This window comes from Acomys minous (assembly GCF_964271855.1).
Source record: "Acomys minous genome assembly, chromosome: 2".
Taxonomy (NCBI): domain Eukaryota; kingdom Metazoa; phylum Chordata; class Mammalia; order Rodentia; family Muridae; genus Acomys; species Acomys minous.
The window spans coordinates 139,645,901-139,662,166 of NC_140484.1; the positions used below are offsets into that span (position 1 = coordinate 139,645,901).

Below are 16,266 nucleotides of genomic sequence, written 5' to 3' on the forward strand. Positions count from 1 at the left end.
CACATTAGTTTACAAACAGCAGCAGTCATCCGAGGAAGCTGCTCTCAGCTGCAATGAGCGCAGAGCAAGGATGCGGGCTGGTGCTCAGTGCGCTTCTCTGCTCCTACACGATTCAGGATCAACTGCCAGGAATGGGGCCACCCAGAGCCAGAGAGCCTTCCCATGTCAGTTAAGGAAATCATGATAATCCCGCACAGGGCAGGCGAATCCAGTCCCATGCTGGGACACCTTCCCAGGTGACTCTGGACTGTGTCAAGCTGGCACTGAAAACTAAACATCACAGTCACCTGAGATACAGAAAAGACCAGGAAAAGTCATCTGCTCTCAGATTCACAGCACTGATCTCAGTTCACTTTCCTCCTTCATATTTTAACAAAATCAGCTCCTTTCCTACCATACCGCAAACAAAAAATCCAAATTTTAAAGGCATTTCTGCCAAGTTTCAGACTGGCATCTTGAAGTTTGTATTACAGTCAGCAGGAAGTTAGTATGGAGAGCACATACAAGGTCATCGGGCCAGCTACCGTGTGGAAAACATGCTCTAGTCTCTAGAACTGCACTCAAACCTTCTCCACAGGGAGAGGTGAATCCTGTGACAACGAATACTCCAGAGAAACGACGTAAAAGCTGAGTGCAGCAGGACAGAAGGACTCCTTGTCATTCACATGGTGTCCTACCTCTCTCTGGTCATTGTCTAAGCGCAAGTGTTCTGTGTGCTGCTTCTGCCGGTCCTTCCGCCTCCACTGGGCAGGGGCATTCCTCTTTGTCCACCTGACAACATCAAAAGAGGCTGTTAAGAATATTCACGACTGCAGGTCAGTGGTAGGGCACGCCTGTAATCCCAGCACTCAGGAGGCAGAGGCAGGCAGACTTTGTGATTTGAAGGCCAGAGTGAGTTCCAGGACAGCCAAGGTTACCCAGAGAAGCCCTTCTCAGAAAACAAAACAACACAAAAGAATATTCACTACTCTGTGAGTTCTAGGCCAACTTGGTATACACAATAAAAGAGACCTTGTCTCAAAATAACAGCCTTAGTCCCAGCCCTCAAGAGGCAGAGGCAGGCCAGGCGTGGTGGCACACGCCTTTAATCCCAGCACTCGGGAGGCAGAGGCAGGCAGATCACTGTGAATCTGAGGCCAGCCTGGTCTGTAAAGCAAGTCCAGGATGGCCAAGATAACCATAGAGAAACCCTGTCTCGCAAAACCAAAAAAAAAAAAAAGGCAGAGGCAGCTAGTGGTGACCACAGAAAGCCACTAGAGACAAGACAAAGTCCTTGGGGATGAGCAGCTAAAAAATAATAAGTGAACGAAAAAGAGAACACTCTCCAAGGAATAAGACATTAATTTGTCTTGAAACATGCAAATACAAAACTGTCTGGGACTTGATACTCACTCATCTCCAAAAACTGAAGAAGAACCATCCAGCCAAGTTACCCACCTCCAGTCTGGGCTCAGTTACCTCCAACACCACTTTTTAAGACATAAAGCTAGAAGCTGTTATACAGGTTTCTAATACGAAGTCATTTCAACCCACCTGCAGTCTGGCTGTTTGCAAATTCTGGGAATATCCAATTTGCACAGTGGAGACAAAAGCTGACAGACACTGCTTACATAGTGTGGGTCTTGCTCATACTTGTTTTTTGCTTTTTTGTGCTTTTTTCTTAATTCTGAGGTCAGAGGCCTGGAGTACTTAAGAGCACTAACTAGTCGTCCAGAGGACCTCGGTTCAACTCATGGTGGCTCACAACTATCTGTAATTCCAGCTCAAGGAGATCCAGTACACTTTTCTGGCCTCCAGTCACACAGTGGTGCACAGACATGGATGTAAGCAAAATGGTCACACATATAAAATAACAAATATTAAGAAAAATTCTACTGGGCATGGTGGTGCACGCCTTTAATCTCAGCACTTGGGAAGCAGAGGCAAGCGGATCACTGTGAGTCTGAGGCCAGCCTGGTCTACCAAGCGAGTCCAGGACAGTCAAGGATACACAGAGAGACCCTGTCTAGGAAAAGAAAAAAGAAAAACCCTGAGGTCTTTTGAGTATAGCGACTCTAGCTTACACTCTGGATGCCAGGGGCTGCTGCATCTGGTGCTAGGCTGGGGACTCGCTAGGGTTTACTCACTTGTTGCTGGCTGGCCCAGTGCAAAGTACATCAGACTGTAGCTTAGGGAAAAAGCCAGGTTCGTATTTTCCTTGTCCAATTTTCATGTCAAGTAGATGTGGATGGATTGCAGTGTGGTCAATTTTTGCCAGACGTAGCTCAATTGCTTTTTCTGAGTGAGGTTTTTAAAAAAAAATTAAGTCAAACTTCTTTAGAAGTGACGTTTTCACTTCTAGCCAAGATAAAGTAAAACAATTAATTTTTACCCTCCTGCTTGAAAACCAACAGATAAAATGTGACTTCCAAACACTGGCCATCAGGCAATGAGGGACAGGAGTCCTTCACAACTAGAAATATATGAGGTAATTCTTATAAATGTCTCAGCTAACTGCCATGGGGGCACAGAGGGGAACCCCAGACAAGGTCTAGAGCAGCCCCAAAGGCTGCAATATGAGGCCAGCGGCAAGAGGCCTGTTTTAGTGTGTCTTTACTAAGATCTCCAGAAACAATGCGCATGGCTGCCTCAAGTGACACTGTGACACCTTTTTTCCTGAAAGAGCCTTTAGGATGAGGGCTAGTTAGCTCTTCATTCCATGGCTTAGACCCTATATCCTGACAGACTCATGACACTACGTATTCTAGTAACAGACAAGAGTAGCTCAAACCATGCTGCAGATTCAACACAGGGACTATAGGTGGGCTAAGAACCGACTTTCTCACTCTTACGGCACACAGGTAGAGCCTCACAGTGACCAGATCATCACACTCCTCAGCTGTTCCAATGCTGCCATTTTCAAGGGTAATACAAGATGAAAAGGACAGGGAATCCTACTTTTAAACATGATTTTGAGCCAGGCACAGTGGCATACAACTTTAATCTCAGCACTAAGGGAGGCAGAGCCAGGCAAATCTCTGAGTTCGAGGTCAACCTGGTGTACAAAGCAAGTCCAAAACAGCCAGTGCTATCATACAGAGAAACCCCCGTCTCAAAAATAAATAAATAGGGCTGGAGAGATGGCTCAGTGGTTAAGAGCACTGCCTGCTCTTCCAAAGGACCAGAGTTCAATTCCCAGCACCCACATGGCAGCTCACAACTGTCTGTAACTCCAAGATCTGACACCAACGCACATAAATTAAAATTAAATAAAAAATATTTTTTAAAAAAGTAAAAAATAAATAAGTAGTTTTGAGTTCAAGGCCAGCCAGGTTTATATAGCAGTTCCAGGCCAGTCAAGAGAGACTCTTGGCTCAAAAACAAAAGATTTCAAGACCAAAAGAAAACAAACAAAAAAGAAGGAAGAAAACAAAGGATGGTGATGCTGAGAGGCAAGTGGAGCTCTGAGTTGAGGCCAGCCTGGTCTATATGGTAAATACAGAGACCCTGTCTAAAATAAAATAATAAGGAAGAGCCATGTGATAACATACTCAAAGGCAAAAATAGAGAAAGAAGCACACGTTTAGGAAAGGGACATGTCAGCAATGGAGTCCTAGAGGACAAGAAGGCCTTACCTGCTTCATCCACAGTGGTACACTTCTGGTACATGGATGTCCGAAGAGTAGGTGTGCGGACATTCAACAGTCTGATCTTGTCTACCCTGGAGTCAAAGACCCGGAGGACAGGGTCTTTATCATCATCATCATGACACATGATCTTGTTGTCAATAAAAGATGCAAACATCTGGGTCTCGAGGAATCTTGAGAGGAAGGGCAGGTAGGGCTCAGGCTGATCGGACAAGAAAGATGCCTAGTGGAACCAATGGGAAGGAAGCCGTCAACAACAGAGAAGACTATGGCAGCCCTGCCTATCACAGGCAGCACACCCAGGACTGGAGACTATGGCAGCCCTGCCTATCACAGGCAGCACACCCAGGACTGGAGACTATGGCAGCCCTGCCTATCACAGGCAGCACACCCAGGGCTGGAGACTATGGCAGCCCTGCCTACCACAGGCAGCACACCTAGGGCTGAAGCGGGACAAATCTTCTCTGAAGAGCCCGAGGTCTTTATGAAAAGCCAACTACAACCCTCCTCCCCTTTGTCAACTCTCACAAAAGTTCCGATTTCCTGAGAACCTGACTGATTTCCAGAGCCCAGACTTTCTGCTACACATACACCTTTTGACTAAAGTGGGGAGACAGCAGGGAGGGGGGTGTCGAGAGGTGAATTTTCTAACAGTAATGATCTGCATGCCTGTCCCTATTTGGCATTCCTAGTGATGTCACCTGCAGTCACTTCTTCAAGCTGTAACTAGCTCTCATCCATACCTCCCGGCAGGATCTCACTCACTTTATCGAAGTTCTGCATCTGCTCCCTGTTGGTGAACCAGGACTCCTTATCCTGGCTAGGCTGGATGACAAACACTTCATAATCGGCAAACATCTGAGTAAAGCGATTGGCAAAAACTTCCCGGATCTGAATGTTTAGCTGGTAAATCCTCAGCTCTTCTTCGTCACACTGAACTTTGAAATCTTTATTGCTACTGTGATCCTCACGAACTTCCAGCTAAAAAGAAAAAAAGGGAGGCAGTTGAAACTTTTATGCCAAAAAACACAATTCATTTGATTTTTTTCCCCTATTGGTTTCTGTAGCAAATGGTGAGAAGGTGAGAACAAAAGAAAAAATGGGAAGAAATATAAAAGAAAGGGACTCTAGAAGCTAAGAGATTTAGCTTAGGGTAGACACTTGCCTAGAAAGCAGATGGAAGCAAAGAGAGGGGAGGAGAGGAGAGATTCTGAGACGGCACTCCATCCACACCCACCCAAGAACCAAGTTATGCGGAGATGCAATCCCTGTGAACCCAGTGCCATCCAGCCAAGGAACAAGTGGAGCGAATCCCTCCCCAGCGAAGGCGAGCAGGAGGTGGAGCCTGAAGTCAGAGCATCAGGTCAAGCTCTGGCTCTGAGCTGCTCCTGGTATCACCTTTTTCTTTTTCTTGGGGGAGAATGTGGAGAAATAGATTATCCTTTCTAAAAAAGAAATACATTTTTCTTCCTAAATATTTCTCTGTTCAACTGGTTTAAAAATCTGCTGTACTTTATAAAATCTCAGGCTTGAGAGGCAGAGGCAGGTGGAGCTCTGAGGTCAAGGCCAGCCTGGTCTACACAGAGAAACCCTGTCTCAAAAAACTAAAAACAGAAATCCAATGTGCACTGTGCTGACCTGGTTGTTTTCTCACCTCAATGCAGCTTCCCCAGGACAGCACCCTAACACAGATCAAATGTGTCACAAGCTTATTTCCAGCATCTTACTTTTTCCAAACTCACTCCAGTCCTCTTGACCAAAGCTTGCAACCGGGCAATAGTTTCATTCTCCTTGAGGAGCTCGTAGGAATGCAGAGGGGAGCCAGCAATGTTGCCATTCCTCTTATCAGACACCAGCTCAGAGGCTCGAATCCTCTTCAGTTTGGAGGCGCTTTCGCTGCAATGGAGGTTTCCTTCAGGGGGAATCCCAAATGCCATGAGGATCTCAGAGACCTCCTGGACAAACTCCAATTTGTTGGGAAATTGAGGCAAGTCCTCTGGCAACTCAATGAAGTGGTTGTCAACATCCACAAAGCAGAGATTAGCCTGAAAATTCAAGCAGGAAGTATGAGTGGTAGAGAAGTTTTGGAAAGAACAATGAATAATTAAATGACATATGTGAGACGCGGCATAAAGAAGAGGGAGAAGCAGCAGCACACTCTAGGCTTGGAGCTCCCTCTGCTTTCTGAATATAAAACCTTAGGCACATGACACTTTCCGCAGAGGTAAAATGCTAGGGGAAACAGCTGAAAGTAATGCAGAGACCATGGTGGTGCTGTGGTTAAGCACACAGTTTCATAGTGAATGCTGGCCAACTGACTGACAAATCATGAATTCCACAGTCAGTCAGAAGAGTGTCCAAGTCCAGCACCAGCACTGAAGCCACCATCTTCCCCTATGACCCTGAATACACTTGTGTCATCCCCTTCTAAACTTCGCTCCAAATTTGAAAGATTTAATTGTTACAGTCCTTCCTCATGCTTCCTTCTGACCTTAAGACTGCATGGGAGAAGCTGCACAGTCAGTATTCATTTATGTTAATGGTAGGCAATGCGGGCTAACAAAGAACTTGTCACCATCTGGCTAGTCTTATTGTACAGATGAAACTGAGAAGGAGGAGGAGGAGGAGGAGGAAGAGGAAGAGGAGGAGGAGAAGGAGAGAGAGGAGGAGAAGGAAGAAGAGGAGGAGGAAGAGCAGGAGGAAGAGGAGGAGGAGGAGAAGGAGGAGGAAGAGGAGGAGGTGCATCGGCTACAGTTCCAGAACTTGGGAAAGCTGAGGCAAGAGGACGACTCAGAGTTCCAGGCCATCACAGGGCTATGTAGGTTCGGGACATCCTAGAGTAACCTAAAAAGAGAAACTTTAAAAACAAAACAAAAAGCTTGGTCCACAGAGTGAGTTCCAGGACAGTCAGGGCTACACAGAGAAACTCCTCTTGAAAAAACAAAAACAAAACAAAACAACCTGACACAGAGGCCAGAGAGATGGCTCATCAGTCAAAAACACTGGCTTCCAGAGGACTGAGCTCAGTCTCCTGCACCCACATGGCGGCTCATACCTGTCTATAACTCCAGTTCCAGTAGACCTATTGCTCTCTTTTCGCCTCCACGGACACCAGGCACAAAAATACATATACACGCAGGCAAACCCACACTCATTAATTTTTAAAGCTTGACACAGACTAAGTGCAACCCTAAAATCACTACCTGTTAGAGCTGGGATCTGAGCTCAGATTGATGCCAGTCACTTACTAAACGCTCACTATCACCTCTATTGATCCTCAGAGGTCTTGCACATTTCTTGTTCAACTAAAAAGTTTAAAATCCTTATTCCTGTTCATTTTCTTGTACTATAAATAAGAGCTATGTATATGCTTATCTTATTAATCTGTCTTGACAAGACACGTAACATTGCGTTCACTCTGATCTAAAGCGCTAAGGGTAATGCTGGGCGGTGGTGGTGCACACCTTTAATCCCAGCACTCGGGAGGCAGAGGCAGGTGGATCTCTATGAGTTAGAGGGCAGCCTGGTCTAGAAAGCAAGTCCCGGACAGCCGAGGCTACACAACGAGTCCCTGTCTTGGGGGGGGGGGGGGAGCTAAAGGTATGTCTGTCTAATTTACATAAAAGATACCTGTTACAGAATTGTTTTTGAGAATTATAATGTCAAAGACTTTTTATAGGATGTTTTCGTGTATCTGTGAGTATGTATACACAAGCAAAATTAGAAGGCAACACTTGGGAGCAGGGTCTTTCCTTCCATCATGCTAGTTCTGGGAACTGAACTCAGGTTGGCAGGCTTGCTGGCAAGCGCTTTTATCCACTGACCCACCTAACAGGCCCCCATTTAACTTTTAATCCATGTGAAACCAGTTTCCTAGCAGCATAGGTAAGAGTCCTTCTTTTGGCAAAGCACTGTTACTTACGTACCCAAACGCTGTCCCATTGAGCCACAAGTTTACCCTTAGCTCAATAGCCTTTATGTTCTGAAAGAAACAGCCAAAGGATAATATATAGCCATCCCACAAATTTACATCTATTACAACTACATTTGAACAGGTCCCTTTATCATTTATGCTGAGTGCATAAATTACCCTATCAACCTGTAACTATAAAATTTCATCTTAAACTAAAACACATCCCAACTCAAAACTTCAAAAATTAAAAGAATCCCTTTTAAATTTTACTTCTGAGTTCCTCTATAGATACCAATGTTGACTCCAGCCTGGTTAAAAGGCCAATAAATGTGTGTGGGCGGGTGTTTGTTGGTTTGTTTTATTTTTTTGGTTTTTCAAGACAGGGTAGCTTTGGCTTTCTGGGACTCGAACTCACAGTTATCCACCTGCCTCTGCCTCCCAGAATGTTTGCCAATGAATGTTTATAACCTAAACATAGACAAGTTTTCACTTATTCTTTTAATAGATTTTTAACATTATAAATGTTCTTAGGCCAAGCCACCAAAAGAGAAAAACAAAATCAACTCATCTAGTCAAGGGCCGGTTAAATAAAGCCAACAGAACGAAAAGCACACACTTCCATCTCTTACTCCTTGCCTCATCTTTAAAATAAAGAAGGAGCTGAGTGTGGTGGTGCACACCTATATTCCCAGCACTCAGAGGCAGAGGGATCGCTGTGAGTTCGAGGCCAGCCTGGTCTACAAAGCGAGTTAGGGCAGCCAAGGCTAGCACAGAGAGACCCTGTCTCAAAAAACCAAAAAAAGAAAAAAAAAAAAAGAAAAAAGAAAGAAAGAGGAGGAAGAGAAGGGGGAGGAGGAGGAAAAGAAGAAAAAGGAAAGGAAAAGGCAGTTTATCCAACCAGAAACATGGAGGCAACCGAAACAACTCAATCCACCCAACAGTGCTTAGTAGCTTCTCTTCCACTGTTGTGAATCAAATAAACAGATGTCCATAAAGAATTTCAAATTTTATTTATTTTATTTATACAGGTGCTTTGCCTGTGTTAGGTCTCAGGCAGTACAGACATCCAGAAATGAGTTTTGGCCCAATTCAAGCTACTATAGAAGGCTTTCTAGAGGTTAGATGAAAGCCAGCATTTCTCAGGAACTTGTGAAACAGGTTCTCATCAGCCAAAAGGAGCCATTTCTCTTGTCCTTAGCAGATGGACACACGGCTCTTCACTGGTGTACACTGGTGGGTATCATAATATCCACCCTAGCCCAGGCTCCTCAGTCCACATTCACAAATACTTGTCGTGCATCTCAAAGCCCCCATGCTGGCCCCCTGGCCCTTCTCACCCCAGCCAACCCTAAGGCCTCCCCCAGCCACTCAGCCTTCTTATAACTCAATGTTCTCTGCTACCACCCTCCTACCCCACCCCCCTAGCCCTTGCCATGTCCAGTCTGCTTCTCTTTCTCTCTGATCTGGATATTTTCTCTCTTATTCACAATAAAAACCTCTCCCCTAATCATGGAGTGGCTATTTTGGCGTTCTCCTTCCTGCAGCCCTCCCACACCGCCTGCACGCATGTCTGTGCACCACTCTGCACTTGGTGCCTATGGAGGGCAGAAGAGGGCTTACGATCCCCTGGACCTAGAGGCGCTGTGTGGGTGCTGGGAGGCGAAGCCGGTCTCTGGAAGAACAGTGCTCTTCACCACTCAGCGACCTCTCAGGCCCCATCTACAAAATATTTTATCATGTTCTGTGCCCAGCTATGTGGATACCCTTGATCAGAGGTGGCTGAGGAAAGTAGCTCAGGCACACACTTCCAAGGTGGCTTAATTAAGATACACAGGAGCCTCTATCAAATAGGCCTCACTCGTCACTCTGCAAAACAGGGTTGAAAAGGGAGGGGTGAGAAGACAAAATGAAAAAGAAGGCCATTTCTAGGCTCATAAAACGGCTTCATGCTGTTTCCTCTCAGCACACAGCAAGGCTGACAAGCTTAAGCAATTTCTATGCCTATGACCAACTCCTGAAGCATCCTCTCCCTTAACTGAGAAAGGGGCTGGCACCTGCGTGACAGCTTAAAGATGCAAAACCTGGAAAAGACATTGAAGGCCAAAGATCAGCTAGTTCTCTGCTCTCGTCTGTCATGCTGGAAAGGGCCATGCTAAGACAGCTCCTGTCTAAGTAGTCCTCACGAATTCCCCAGATCTCTCAAACTCTTCCTTCAGAGGGTCACAAAGCCCAAATCACAATCAGCTTCGCCCCCAGGACATCTTTGAGTTCATCACTGAAGAGGACCTCAGCACACAGCATCCTAGGAAAGCTACTGAGAGTGTCCTGAGAAAAGCCAGAAGGAGCAAACGAAGGCACAGGCAGAAAGAACAGCCCTTCTTCACTCCAGTGCGCTCACGCTTACTCTTCTGACACGGCTGTGGTCAGACAATGAAGCCCCAAAGAAAAGGCAGAACAAAAGCTGCCTCACAAGAGCAGCTCAGGCTCCCATTTGCTCAAGGTCAGCTGAGATCATGTGTTGGTGTAAAAAAGGACAAAGGGCTTTTTACAGAATCTGATGGCTGAAGATATGGCTGCAACTGATGAATTCTAATTTGAGGGTCTAAGAAATGAACACTCTCTGTCCTTCTACAGAAAGTCCTTTTATAAACCAAGCTTACCCACCTCAGTGTCCTGACGCTACCTTGCACAGAGCCACATCAGTATCCCTCAACTGCCTCAACATTTCCCTCTAACAGAATTTAAAGAGCCCTTATAGTCCAAAGATGTCGACTAAAATGGTAAATTAAATTATTTATTGTTAGTTAGTTTTTGTAAAGACTATGAACGTGTATCCTTTTGGGGAAAAAACTTAGAAGTATAGCTGGGCATGGTAGCGCACGCCTTTAATCCCAGCACTCTGGAGGCAGAGGCAGGCTGTGAGTTTGAGGCCAGCCTGGTCTACCAAGCAAGTCCAGGACAGCCAAGGCTACACAGAGAAACCCTGTCTCAAAACAAAAACAGCAAAACACACCCTAGAAGTATGTTTCAAGAGTACCATTACTCTTCCCTAATCATGGGCAATGGTTTACTCATTTAAAAAGTGATCTGAGGCTCCTTAACCCACCCTCAGGTTATCTGCTATAAAACAGGGTAGAAAATACCCAGTTAGGTAAATACCCTTAAAAATGTGTGAGCACACCTGGGTGAATGGGGCTCTGAGACCATAAACAGACCTGCTTATAGATGACACCCTGATGCTCTTCAATCCCGTGTCTACTCCTCCCCAAGCAGACCATAAGGAGAGGTCAGAAATGGGTGCAAAGGCTGTTCTAGCTGGAGTCTCTGACATAAACCATTTCCAAACAGTCCCATTAAGAAAAGTGCTGGTTTCCCAGCAACTTCTTCACACATCCACATACTTGAAGTGCACAAAGAATGAGGATACAGAGCCCTAAAGGGACCAGAACGTGTCCCACATATACAAGAAGCTAAAGATGGCAATAAAACTGAGAAACATGATGTCTGAAAACAGTGTGTATAGCTGGACGGTGGTGGCACACGCCTTTAATCCCAGCACTTGGAAGGCAGAGGCAGGTGGATCACTGTGAGTTCGAGGCCAGCCTGGTGAGTGCGTTCCAAGATATCCAGGGCTAAAACAGAGAAACCTTGTCTTGAAAACAAAGGGGGAGTGGGGCTGGAGAGGTGGTTTAGCAGCTAAGAGCACTGTCTGCTCTTCCAGAGGTCCTGTGTTCAATCCCCAGCAACCACATGGTAGCTTACAACCATCTCTAATGTGATCTAATGCCCTCTTCTGGAGTGCAGGCATACATGCAGGCAGAGCACTGTATATATAATAATAAACATATAAATTTTATTTTAAAAAAGAAAAAGTATGGGGGAAAGCAATTAATAAAAAATAAAAACATAATGGACATATCAGGTGATGAAGAATCTCTGAATTATATAAATTAAGCTAAAGGTTCATTATACTTTTTCCTGAAGCTAATTCGTGTTCCCTGTCCTAGTCTCACCTACCCCAGCCACCAAAAGCCCCTGGTGACACCATGCTGGGCTCCTCCCAGAGTTCCTGTCTCCCCGGTGAACAGGGGAGGGCCAGCAGTACAGCACTTGGCTTCTCGTCTTACCTCCTGAGGCAGCTCCAGCTTTGACCGGTCATCAAGGCCATTGGAATGCAAGCCCATGAGGTATGGAACAGGAGCATCTAAGAAATGCAGGAGAGAAGCTGGGAGGATGGGGACATAGACATGCTGCCATTGGAAAGGAAACATGAGAGCTGTAATCGTCTCCGCCACGGTCATCAGTCTCTGGTAATCTAGGTCAGGGGAAAACAAAAAAAAAAACACAAGAAGCACACTCAACACGCCAGTCAAATGATACACTCGCTTCTCAGAGAGAAAGCTCAACTGCCAGTACAATTCAGCTGACCCCAGGACCACTGTGTCTCTCAGCTGGATGCCACAGACCCAGACCCTGGTAGATCCCAGGACACCACAGTCCAGCTGTGTAAATGGAACCTTTCTCTAGCCACCATTCAAGAATATATTAAGTGTATTCTCTAAAGTGGGGGTGGGGATGCTCGTACAAAAAGAACAGTGGTGGGGATTTTCTGTAAAACAAGACTGTTTACCATTCTGACACTTCTGCACACACGAATACAACTTTGGGAGCTTAGCCAAGCATGGTGGCTCTTGCCTACAATCCCAGCACTGAGGCTGAGGCAGAAAGACTGCCATGAGCTTAAAGCTGGCTTGTGAGACTCTGTCTCTTGCTCTTGGCTAATCAAAGAAAAGTGTAAACTATAATTAATTTGCTATCAGTGTGAGGAATATGTATTTTGTCTCCATCCTCAGTTTCTGGCACACAGCTCTTAAGAACCCTGAAATTGCTTTTGGATACTGAGATGATTGGTGGCTGAGGTTAGTTTCAAGGTGAGTGCTGGTCTCTCAGCCCTACTTTGACCTCAGGGCAGAGGCAACAGATGCCAGAAACTTAATCACCAAAGAGCAAAAAAAGAGTTCATCACTCAGGTTTGTGCAGAAATAAAGAAATAAAAATTAAAAAGCAAATTCAAAGAGCTTCTGGGCTCGAGCAAGGCTCACCCAAAGAAGGCGGCATGTGGGTTCCTGCACTGTACAGTTCTATGTGTCTGGTCTCAAGTTGTTTCATTTGTAATAAATAGTAAACAAATGTTCTCCTCTGTAGTGTAAGCCACTCTACAACTGTATCACTATATGGAGCTCAAAAACACACAGAGTACAGTTGGCCCAGGCCTGCCACTGGCATCTGAAGCAGTGGGCCTGGGCTAACTGGACAGTCTACTCCTTCCTCTAGTCCTTTTGGTTTTTTGGACAGGGTCTCACTGTGTAACTCTGGCTGGCCTGAAACTTGATATGTAAACCATGTTGTCCTCAAACTCACAAAGATGCCTCTGCCTCCAAGTGCTGTGCTTAAAGGTGTGCGCCACCACACTCAGTCCTCTATTACTAGTAAGTATTACTAATAAAAGGTCTAATAATTCCCCAGGTGAAGTACACTCTTATACATTCAATATTTTAGTGTCACAGGCTTTGAAAATATCTAGAAATAATCCACTCAAAAGCTAAAGTCTTATGGTTCTCAGACATCTGAAAAAGGTATTTTAAAATCCAAAAGATAAGCCAGGTGGTAGTGCACACCTTTAATTCCAGTACTCAGAAGGCAGAGGCTGGTGGATCTCTGTGAGTTCGAAGCCAGCCTCAGTCTACAAATCAAGTTCCAAGGTAGCCAGGACTGTTACACAGAGAAACCCTGTCTCAAAATAAATAAATAAATAAAACAAAAGCACTTGCTGCTCTTGCAGAGGACCCAGGTTTGGATTCCAGCACCCACATGGTAGCTCACAGTTATCTCTCACTCCAGCTCCAGGGATCCAACAGCCTCTTCTGAATTCTGAAGGCACCGAGCATGCATGTGGTACATATAATACACAATGGAAGCAAAACAGTTGTGCACATAAAGCTTTTCCTTTTTTTTCTTCTTACGTTTTAAAAAATCAAAAAATGAATCAAACAAATATTAAAACATGGGATAACACCTTCAGATAATATTTAAATCCAGTCCTACTATTCCTAATACTGACAAACATATTTTGAATAAATATTCCACACACCATTTAGAGATTGGGTATGTGGAAGGGAGTAATGGAGAGAAAGAGAGGGAGGGAAGGAGGGAGGGAGAGAGGGCTTTCCTTTTTTAACCACCAAAAAAACCCAAAGAGCCTCCCCTTGTGCCCTAGGCAAAGTGTGTGAAGCAGACGTCCTGTGGCGGCTGCTCAAGGTCTGCTCATGGATAACAGCATCTGATGGTGCTTTGCCAAAACACCATGTAAGTGAGGCTGTCCCCCAAAGGCTGCCTGTCACTCTAACGTTTTCTTTGTCCTGGATACTGAGCAGCGAGCAGCTCCGGTGGCTAGGAACTAAGCAGATATCAGAGCATGCCAGACCTTAAAGAGAGTCAGCCTCTACTCTGAATAAGCAGGCTTTTCAACAGTATAAAAAAACCAAGTCTTGCTTTTCCCCTCCTCTTCAGGATAAACCTAATCTAGCATCTGAAACTCACAATTTTATTGGCTCTAGATTTAAAACTCTGAAGACCTTGCAGTGCACCTGAAAGGGGGCATTCTTTAAAAACAAGACTGAGAATAGAACAGTGCCCATGTTCGATGCTATCCTCTTTCCATTTGTGTGGTCTTTAACAGGGAAGAGGAATTTTGAGTTTTCTAGCCTTCTGGTCTGTATGAATACGAGTCTCCTTCCTCCACCTTTTAAATGTTTTGTTGTTGTTTGTTTTGTTTCTTTTTGTTTTTGTTTTAAAGCAACTTCCCTCTTTGAAGGGTGACTGAGCGATGCCTCAGGACTCCAGCAATCTGCGGTACACACTAGAATGCTATACAAACATATTTATCAATTTCCTCAGAAAAAACTTGCACATGTCACTACGAGAAATAAATATTTGGGCATTGATCTTAATCATTTTGTAATTGTAACACGTTACATGAAACCTGGGTTGGTTGGCTTATAACTCATTCTTAAAAATAGTTATTCGGTGTCTGTTATTTTGAAAGCATTTCAGCCAAGGGCAAATTAGGGCAAACTTCTTTGTCCATGTACCAACTCTAGGGCAACTTGAAACCTAAAAACACAACACAGCCAGGCGTGGTGGCGCGCGCCTTTAATCCCAGCACTCGGGAGGCAGAGGCAGGCAGATCACTGTGAGTTCGAGGCCAGCCTGGCCTACAAAGTGAGTCCAGGACAGCCAGGGCTACATAGAGAAACCCTGTCTCGGAAAACCAAAAAAAAAAAAAAAAAAAAAAAAAAACACAACACAACACAACACACATGCTTACATACTCTCTCTCTGTCTCTTTGTTTCTGTCTCTGTCTCTGTCTCTGTCTCTCTCAAAGTAACTTTTAAATGTCAATTTCATAGAAGGCAAAGGCCAAGAAAGAACTAAAAGCAATATATACTATTCAACTAGACCAAGATTTTTTAAACTATGTCTGTTATAACAGACAATATTGGAATACTGGAAAATAGTGAAATTAGCATATCAATGTTGAGTTTCCTAAAATTTTCTAAGCCTGCTACAGTTATATAAATAAGAGCCTGAACATTCCTGAGTCCAGAGATTTGATGTGTGCCATCATTCCCAGGGACTCAGCCATGTTCACACATACAAACTGGCAAAGCAAATGTTAACAGCTGCTGAATTCTGGTGAATTCCACAACTGGAAACTATTTCTGAAGAAAAGGTGGGAAAAAAAAATCTGAGGCCTGGCATGGTGGCGCACACCTTTAATCCCAGCACTCGGGAGGTAGAGGCAGGCGGATCGCTGTGAGTTCGAGGCCAGCCTGGTCTACAGAGCAAGTCTAGGACAGCCAAGGCTACACAGAGAAACCCTGTCTCGAAAAACAAAAAACAAACAAACAAACAAAAAATCTGCCCTCTGGTGGCTGTGCATCTTTGAGGAGAAGCCAAAGTGTCCCGAGCCTCCAAGGCCGCAGCCTGTCCTGGTGCGCCTGCTATTTAACATGCTCCACCTGCACGCCATTCCAGTTTCCTTGTTTTTCTTGTATACATGAAACACATGCTTATTTTACATCCTTTATACTTTCTGTCCTTCACCTGGACTGACTGACTGATTTATTTATTTATTTAGGTTTTTCGAGACAGAGTTTCTCTGTGCACTCTTGGCTGTACACCACCACAGGCCCAGCTACCTTCTTTTTTTTTAAGACATTACTTTTTATGTCCTTTTTTGGTTTGTTTGTTTTTTTTATTCTTTTGCATTTATTTTTGTTGTTGCTTTTTGAGACAGGATCTTACCATGCAGCAGCACTCACTTTGTAGACCAGGCTGGCCTCAAACTCAGAGATCTGCCTGCCTCTGCTTTCCAAGTGCTGGGATTACAGGTTTCGTTGTTATATTTTAAAATGTTTAAAAATGTAGTGCGGAGGAGGGTGCCACTGCATATGTGAGAAGGTAAGAAGATGACTCTGCTCTATACAGGTTCCAGGGATTGAGCTTGGTCTGTGGCCTTATGTGAGCAAGTGCTGAACCATCACTGAACCATCATAAAGCCCAACCTGGAATAGTTTAAATCACCCTAGAGGAGAAGGATGGCTCTTCAGCTAAGAACACATACTGCTCTTCCACAGGATCTGTGTTCGGATACTTGCAACTTC

General features: G+C 44.8%; 1 protein-coding gene across 3 annotated transcripts in view; it reads right to left on the reverse strand.

Annotated features, from left to right (window-relative positions):
* DENND5A (DENN domain containing 5A) overlaps positions 1-16,266 on the reverse strand; it is a 63,928-nt gene that overhangs the window by 22,106 nt on the left and 25,556 nt on the right. For all 3 annotated transcript variants that reach the window (XM_084772499.1, XM_084772498.1, XM_084772497.1), the window contains 6 exons: positions 11,667-11,854; positions 5,354-5,671; positions 4,392-4,607; positions 3,615-3,849; positions 2,127-2,277; positions 678-771 (listed from right to left, as the gene is read on the reverse strand). In XM_084772499.1, the coding sequence (XP_084628625.1) occupies positions 678-771; positions 2,127-2,277; positions 3,615-3,849; positions 4,392-4,607; positions 5,354-5,671; positions 11,667-11,854 (1,202 nt within the window). The remainder of the gene's footprint in view (positions 1-677; positions 772-2,126; positions 2,278-3,614; positions 3,850-4,391; positions 4,608-5,353; positions 5,672-11,666; positions 11,855-16,266) is intronic.